This window comes from Muscardinus avellanarius (genome assembly GCF_963383645.1).
Source record: "Muscardinus avellanarius genome assembly, chromosome: 10".
NCBI lineage: Eukaryota > Metazoa > Chordata > Mammalia > Rodentia > Gliridae > Muscardinus > Muscardinus avellanarius.
This window is the reverse complement of record NC_137796.1, coordinates 55,970,481-55,979,246: the sequence shown is the minus strand read 5'-3', so window position 1 is coordinate 55,979,246 and position 8,766 is coordinate 55,970,481. Positions and strand designations below refer to the sequence as shown.

At 53.0% G+C, this 8,766-nt stretch overlaps 1 protein-coding gene across 1 annotated transcript; it reads right to left on the bottom strand.

Moving 5' to 3' along the window:
- Nucleotides 1–370: 370 nt before the first annotated feature.
- PGLYRP1 (peptidoglycan recognition protein 1) lies at nt 371–6,498 on the bottom strand (the record flags this gene model as incomplete). The annotated part of the gene is made up of 3 exons (XM_080702950.1): nt 371–549; nt 1,355–1,476; nt 6,215–6,498. The coding sequence occupies 3 exons, from the start codon at nt 6,496–6,498 to the stop codon at nt 371–373; spliced, it is 585 nt and encodes a 194-aa protein (XP_080559076.1).
- Nucleotides 6,499–8,766: the final 2,268 nt, after the last annotated feature.

Genomic DNA, 8,766 nt, shown 5'->3' with positions numbered 1-8,766 from the left:
GGGGCACCTTGCAGCGTGCTCCGCTGGCTGGCAGGACCCTGGAGCTGCTCTTGGTGACGTGAGACCCGCTTGGTGCTGATTGCTGGGCTCTGACCTGAGACCTCTGGGTTCTGAGCTGTGATGTTGCTTGCGAGCTGGGATCTCCGGGGTCTTGGTTCAGGGTCGGGGCCTCTGGGTTCTGAGCACCAGCGAGGGCAGTGCTGGGAGCGAGGGGCGAGGCTGGGGTCCTGCGGGAGAGGGGAAGGAGGAGGGGGCATGCGGTGGGACCTGCTCAGGAACACCTTTGGAGCTGTGTGTTTATTGGGGGGGCACAGGGGAGGTTCTGGCCAATGGGAGAGAGGCGTGGGGGAGGGTGCTGAGAAGCAGGGCCTCACTCGCGGTAGTGTGGCCACTTCTGGATGATTTCATAGAGGTGGTCACCCGGAGAGAGTGTTTGCTGCACATCCCGGTGTCCTTTGACCTCGTAGTTGGGTCTTAGGACTCCCAGAGCCACACCGCAATCCAGCAGACTCTGGGCTGCCCGGATAGCCCTCGGTGGGGGCTGCCGCTCTGTGGGAGCAGATGGAGAAGTCAGGCTGGGGCTTTCCAAGGACAGAGGTAGGGTGGGGTAGGGAGTGAATTGTGCCCTCTCAGCTGGTCGCGTGTGTGTGTGTGTGTGTGTGTGTGTGTGTGTGTGTGTGTGTGTGTGAGATTGGACCCAGGGGCATTCTACCTCAGAGCTACTTCCCCACGCCTTTTTATTTTTTTGAAACAGTGTCTTGCTAAGTTGTTGTGGGCCTCAACTACATTGCTGAGGTTTGCTGCGAAGCTGTGATCCTCCTATTTCCAGCCTCCCAGATCCTGGGATCACAGGAGTGCACCACCACCCCTGGCTTGAGCTGGTCTCACTTGGTCTGTGTGTCTAAGTTTCCCTTTGCGAAAGCAGAGGATAATGACAGTGGTGGAGTGAAATGGTTATTTTTGACCCACGGCTGTTTTTATAACCCATTATTTTTGTGGGTTATTAAACCCACAGAACAGTGCCTGGAAGAGAGGAAGCCTTAGTAGGCGTTGGCAGTCATGATGCTTATTGTGTGTTCCTCTTCTCTGTCCCAGACCTGTGCGTCCTGCCCATGGTGGCTGGCATCTCTCACACGCGTCCTAGGCGCTGTGGACTGGGCTAAGGATTTTTTATCGATCAACTAGTTCTCATTCCCATCCTGTGATTGAAAATGGCCCCCATTATCCAAAGGCATGAGACCTGGGAAATGGAGTCCAGGGCCCGGGGTCCTGGAGCTGGTAGGCAGCAGAGCCCCTCCGCCATCGCCCTCCCTGTGCTGCCAGCCCCACGCCAGCCTCCTGGACAGTCACTCACCCATGTAGTTGCCCATGAAGGTGATGCCAATGGATATGGGGTTCCAGGTGGGCCCTGTGTGGTCGCCTTTGAGGTTCCAGCCCCGGCCTTCGTACACCAGCCCGTCTTCTCCAATCAGGAAGCTGCAGGGGAGGGAGGGACAGGGCTTGAGGAGGGAGAGCTTCCTCCCCCGGCAGCCCTACCCCCTCCACACAGCCTGCCCCTCCTCCTGCCATGGCCAGCAACTCCCCAACACCACCTCATCTCTAGTATTCCATCGTAGTGACTGGCTGTGGTCATCTGGTTGAAGCCTGCCGCCTGCCTGCCAAGCACGGCTCTGTGGGTACTTTTTGCTCCTCCTTCACGCAACCCTGTGGGTCACTACCACCCTCAGATTCCAGAGGGAGGATCAGAGGGGTGGATTCTCCTGCCCAGGGGCACACCGGCAGGGCTGGAGCCTCCCCCCACCCTGACTCCCACCCACATGGTCTTGTTCCTTACTCTCTCCTGCCTCCCTGGAGGACGCACTGAGCTCTGGCTTTGCTGAATCCTCACAAGCCTGCCCTCCAAGGTAGGTGCTCTTGTCTTTCTCAGTTGGGCTGCGGCACAGAGCCCTGGAAGCATGTGATCTGCACAAGGTGGTGTCCCAGAGCCGCGACCCTGCAGAGTTCTACCCTGGCCTCAGCCTGGGCTGCCTCTCCTTCCACGCACATGACAGGCTCAGGAACTCCAGGGTCGGGGTCACATCCATCTCCTTGGGGTTCCCAGTCCTGGCAGCAGACCTGTAAGACCCACTCAGCCAGCATGTCCGGGCTGAGGTTGACCAGTACCTTGAATTCACTAGAGATCACCCTGGAGCTGCAGCCTCTGAGGACAGCCCTCAGCGTCACAGGGTCGCTGATGACACACAATGCCGGGGCTTCTGAATTCGAGTCCTGCACTTGCTGCTTAGGAAGCCAGCCCACAGAGTCTGCTTTGGAGGAGTCTAGAAAATACCCCAGGGATGGCAGCTGCAGGGACTGGGCCAGTGTAGGTCTAACATACAGTGTATACTTCTAATATAAACGTCAATCACTGTGGCCAGGTGGGTACAGTCAAGAGCCCCACTTAGGGTGAGGAAACAGGCTTGGAGTACACGACACTCAGAATGTCACAATCAGATGCGGAACCTTAGAGTCCCCGAGAAGCAGGCTGACATCAGGAAGGACATTCAGACCAGAGGCTCGGTGCAGGGCCGGGTCTTTCTGACTTCAGGGGACATTTGGGATTGGAGCACCTGACCCTTGGGAGCAGGAACTTGAAGGTGTTGAATGATAAAAGGACCAGTTGGAGGGTTCGTGGCTTCTGGGCTGAGTGGGTTCTGTTGGAGGAGCCTCCAGGACAGGCCTGGGCTCAGCAGGTTATTCAGATGCCTGCTAGAGCCTGAGAACCTGTAAGCTTCCAGTGTTCCCTTTGGAAACCCTTGTGCGGGACCCCAGCCTGTTCAAGGGAGCTGGAGGACACCCCCTGCCCCTATTCTGCCCTCACTTCCCTCCAGTCTGTCCTCCCGAGGGAGCCTCTTACACCTAAGCTGGCTTATGCCCCCTGCTTTCCATAACCCTCTGTGGTTTCCATCTCAGGGTTAATTTTTTTCTTTTTTTTTTTTTGTGGTACTGGGGGTGGAACTCGGGCTTTTCTACCTCCAGGCTACACTCCTAGACCTATTTTATACTTTATTTGGAAACAGTCTCACTAAGTTGCTGAGAGCCTCACTAAGTAGCTGAGGCTGGTTTGGAACCTGTGCGATTCTCCTGTCTCAGCCTTCCAAGCGTGGGCATTACAAATGTGCGTTACCATGCCCAACCCATCTCAGAGTTAAAAACCATTGTCCTGGCCAGGCGTGGTGCACACTTGTAATCTCTGTGCTTGGGAAGCAGAGACAGGAGGACTGCACAGGTTCGAAGCCAGCCTCATTGGCTTAAGAGACCTTGTTTCCAAATAAAATATAAAAATAGGTCTGAGAGTGTAGCCCAGAGGTAGAAGGGCTCTATTCCCAGTACCACCAAAAAGACAAAACAAAAAACCACACATTGTCCTGACTGGTCCACGAGGCCCTGTCTAGTCTGTCTCTTGTTGACTTATTTCTTTTTTTTGTGTGTGTGGGTCTGGGGATGAAACCCAGTGGCATTTGACCTCCGAGCTACATCCCTGCCCTATTATTTTATTATTTATTTTGAAACAGGGTCTCACTAAGTAGCTGAGGCTGTCCGCGAACTGTGATCCTAAAGTTCTCAGCCTCCCAAATGCTGGGATTACAAGCATGCCCATGCCTGGCTCTTATTTCATACCATATCCCCTAGTTACATCTTGCCCAGCTCTTTTTGGTACAGGGGGCTGAATACAGGGGTGCTCTACTTTGGAGCTAAACTCCCAGCCCTTTTTTATTTTGGAGGGGTACTGGGGACTGAACCCAGCGATTTAACTCTGAGCTACACAAACAGCCTTTTAAAATTTCTAGAACAGTCTTGCTAGGTTGCTGAGGGGCTCACTAAGTTGCTGAGACCGGTCTTGAACCTGCGTTCCTTCTGTCTCAGCCTCCCAAGTACTGGGTTTACAGGTGTGTGCCGTTATGCCCAGCTGCCTCTGCCTTTGGGTGGCGATCTCACTCAGCCCCATCCATATCCGCTGATTGCTATAGCTGCCCTATCCCAGAGGCACCCCGAGGCAGTGTCAGGAAGGCCTTCCCTCAGCTGGCTAAAGGAGCCCAACGGGCGTGGCTTCAGCCTTGGTCACCTCAGCCATCTGGTTCCTTTTAGCCATTGCATCTGTCACCACTGAGTCTGTTTCTCACCTGCTGGTGGTGGTTAAACCACCTAGGGCTGGAGCCACATAGTACCCTGCACACTGCCCGGCTCGAAGCAGGTGCCTAGTGCAGAAAGTTGCCTGTGGCGTTGGGCGCCCGTAACGTGCACTTGAGTCCTTTGTGTGCTTTTGGTGCCATGGTCCCCGTGACTGCAGAGAAGACCTGCCCCTCCCGGGAGCGGCTGCCCCGAGTTGCCGGCAGCACTAAGCTCAGCTGACCCTGACCTGCCTTGTGCTTAGTCAGCCCTGCTTCCTGCCTCCCAAGGCTGCTTTTAGAAGCGATCCCTCCATCCACCCCCACCTCTGTGGTGCTGGGGATTAAACAGGACATTCTACCTCTGAGCTATATCCCCTGCCCTATTTTATTTTTATTTTTTGTGGTATTAGGAATTGAACCCAGAGGCTTTTTTTTTTTTTTTTTGGTGGTACTGGGGTTCCTGGAAGCCCTTCTACCTCTGGGCTACACTCCCAGACCTATTTTTACATTTTTATTTGGAAACAGGGTCTCCTAAGCCAGCGCACGCGGCTGGCTTCGAACCTGCGCGATCCTCCTGTCTCTGCCTCCCAAGCGCGGGGATTACAAGCGTGTGCCACCACGCCCGGCTAATTTTTGAGAGTCTTACTACTTGCTGAGGCTGTTCTCAAATCTATGCTCCTCCTATTTTAGCCTCCCAAGTTCTGGGATTACAGACATATAAACACCACGCCCAGCTATTTATTTACTTTTGTGGGTCTGGGGATGGAACCCAGTGGCATTTGACCTCTGAGGTACACCCTGCCCTATTTTTTTATTCTTTAAATTGAGGAGGGCCTCACTGAGAAGCCTCCCGAATGCTGGGATTACAAGTGTACCACCACACCTGGCCCAGCTATTTTTATTTTTTATTTTGAACCAGTCTCACTAAGTTGCTAAGCTTGGTGTGGTGGCACACGCTTGTAATCCCAGCATTTGGAAGGCTGAGAGGATCGCGGTTTGCTGACAGCCTCAGCTACTCAGTGAGGCCCTCTGCAACTTAGTGAGACCCTGTTTTAAACATAAAAAGAATAAAAAATAGGGCAGGGGGGATAGCCCAGAGGTCAAATGCCCCTGGGTTCCATCTCCAGGCCCCTCCCCCCCCAACCAAAAAACTAAGTTGCTGAGGGCCTTGCTAAATTGCTGAGGCTGGCCTTGGGCCTCTGGTCTGTCAGCCTTCCAAATACTGGGATTACAGGCATGTACCTACCACACCTGGCTAGGAAGGTGTGATTTGTTTGTTTTTGTACTGGGGATTGAACCCAGGAGCTTTCTACCTCCAAACTTCATCCTCAGCCCTATTTTTTATTATTTATTTTTTGCAGGTCTGGGGGTGGAACCCAGGGGCATTCGACCTCCGAGCTATGCCCCCTGCCCTATTTTTTATTCTTTATTTTGAAACAGGGTCTCATTGAGTTGCAGAGGGCCTCACTAAGTAGCTGAGGCTGTCTGAACTGCGATCCTCTGGTCTCAGCCTCCCGAATGCTGGGATTACGAGCGTGCGCCACCATGCCTGACCTTATTCTTTGTTTTGAAACAAGGTCTTCTCACTAAATTGCAGAGGGCTTTACTAAGTAGCTGAGGCTGGTCACACACCTGTGCTCCTCCTGTCTTAGCCTTCCAAGTACTAGGATTACAGGTGTGCGCCACTTCTCTTGGCTAGGGATTTCCTTGGTCTGCATGAGGCAGAGCGTGCACACTCCTCTGGGAGCAGAGCGCAGAGCTCAGCACAGCATCTTAGAGCTTTTATCCGGTACTGGTAATGGAACCCAGGGGCCCTCTACCTCTGAGCTACACCCCCAGCCCTGTTTATTTTTATTTTGAAGCAGTGTCTTGCTAAGTTGCTGAGGCTGGCCTCTAACATCGGCACCTTCTGCTGCCTGCACCTGCCCAGTCTGGGTGGTGAGAAACCACCTGGGGGATTAAGGAAAACTCCCGGCCTCGGCCAGGTGGCTCCAAACCCAGACCAGGTTCCACCAGGCCCCTCGGGCTGGGGCTGCCCCCGCCACCCCGCCCTCTGCACTCACTTGTAGCCCACGTCGCACCAGCCCAGCTGTCCCGCGTGGTAGTGCTGCACGTTCAGGGCTTGCTGCTGGCACGAGGACGGGGCGTTGCAGCTGCCGCCCGCGGTGTGGGAGATCACCACGTAGCGCACCGGGTGGCTCAGCGCCTGGGAGCACCCCGATTCCAGCGCACCCCACTCCTTCCGGGGCACGATGGGGCCGCAGCAGCCTGGGGCTTCTTTAACCTGAGCCACTCCGAGCCCCACGAGGGCGAGGAGGGCCCAGGCGAGCGCGCAGGGGCGGGACATGGCGGGCAGGTGGCGCGGGACCGCTAGGAGTGTGCAGCCCGGCCAGCGGGGCGCCTTTATCTGCTGGGTCGTGCTGCGGGAAAGGTCTTGCTTCACCGGGTGGGCGTTCCTGGCCGGGCACGAGGTTCAGCTTCCTTCCCTGCTAAGGCCAAACAGGATGAGGTGTGGCCGGTGCTGGGTCCGGGTGGGCGGGAAGGGGGAAGCTCCCTGCTGGAGGGGTGCACAAGCCCCGGGGCGCCCCGCTGGGGCCTGAATCCCTGCCCGGCTTTGCCTCCTCCTTGGCACCGGTAACTTGCTTCAGGAAGGGAGAAGCCCGGGGCCTTGGCACATCTCCTCCCTGCAGGGGCCAAGCTAACAAAGGATCTCATTTTTAAAATACTTTTCCTGGGTTGAACGTCCATGACAGAGGTAAATTTTGAGAAGGCTGAGAGAAGGAAAGTCACTTGCTGACACCTGGCTGGTGGTCAAGAGCTGGGACACGCTGCCTTTCAACCTGGTTGTTTTTAAAATTTAATTTAATTTATTTTTAACATTGAACCCACGGCATTCTACCTCTGAGGTACACACCCAGCCCTTGTTATTTTGAAACAGTCTAAGTTGCAGAGTGCCTAGCTAAATTTTTGAGCCTGGGCATTGAGACTCCAGCTCAGGTCTGCCCTTGGTAGGAAGCACCAAGTCTTGCATGATTGCCACTGGCTCTGGACAGGAGTGACCAGAGTCAGATCACCTGTTGGAGTAGAGGACTTTGCTGGGGCTTCTGGCCTGCCAGGGTCCCCATCCTTTCCAAGAGCACATGAAGAATTCGGGGAAGGCTGCCTGGCTTCATCCTCTCGGCCTTTACCTCAGTGATGGTGATGATGATGATGATTTGCGGGTCTGGGGATTGAACCCAGGGCATTCTCCCTCCATGCTATACCCCATCCCTGTTTGTTTGTTTATTTTGGAAACTGGGTCTTGCTATGTTGTTGAGGGTCTAGCTAAGTAGCTGAGGCTGGCTTTGAACCTGCAAACCTTCCCGTCTCAGCCTCCCAAGTGCTGGGATCACAGGCACCATGACGCTGGGCGATGGAGCAGTATTCTGTGTGAGCTTCCATTTTTGAATGTGCTCTTCCGGCAACGACCTCTTCACACCTGTTACCCATTAAAAATCAAGTTGTCTTTTTGTTATCAATTTGCAAAATGAAGAATCCCAAAAATTGGATTATAGAGTTGCCAGGTGTGTCTGTTCTTTTAGAAGCATTAAATAACAGTGAACATATAAAAAAGTGTAAGCCGGGCGTGGTGGCGCACGCTTGTAATCCCTGCGCTTGGGAGGCTGAGACAGGAGGATCGCACAGGTTCGAAGCCAGCCTCGGCTACTTAGTGAGACCCTGTTTCCAAATAAAATATAAAATAGGTCTGGGAGTGTAGCCCGGAGGTAGAAAGCCTCTGGGTTCCACCCCTAGTACCACCAAAATTAAAAAAATAAAGTGTACAAGTGCTCTTTCTATAGCTGCATAGAATTAATAGGATAGAGCTTATATAGTTAATTAATAGAATGCAGAGTTTCATTAATCTTCATAAAGTGGATATACCCATGTATTCAGCACCTAAATTAAGAAAGAGCTACATTTAGAATTTTAATAGATACTCCCAAATACCATCCCCCAGAGGGTTTTATATTTTCCTAGAAATGTAAATAGTCCTCCCGCTTTGATACTGGGGAGTAAATCCAGGCAGGGGCATCCTACCTCCAAGCTACACCCCAGCCTCTTTTACTTTTTGCTTTGAAACCAAGTTTCACTATTGCTGAGTGAATACTGGAACTTGGTTTCAGTTTTGCTGAGACTGGCTGCAAACCTGTGATCCTCAGTTTCCCAAGTACTGGGATTATGGATGTGCGCAACCATGCCCGGCAGCGGTGTGAACAGCTTTAACATGCTTTACCAATCTAAGGATTGTGATCTTACTGTTTATTTGTATTTCCTATACCATTAGAGAGATATTTGTCTTTTTAACGTATTTATAACCATACCATGTTTATCTCTTTTCATCATTTCCCTGTTGGGTTGTTGTATAAGGGGAATTAAACTTGTGCCTGTCAACTGTACCAAAAACCTTTTCCTTCAATCTTTTTAAGAAAATCTATTACTAAACCAGGTGTGGTGGCCCATGCTTGTAATCCCAGGACTTGGGAGGCTCAGACAGGAGGATCGCAAGTTCAAAGCCAGCCTTGGCAACTTAGCAAGGCTCTTAGCAACCTAGTGAGACCCTGTTGCCAAATAAGAA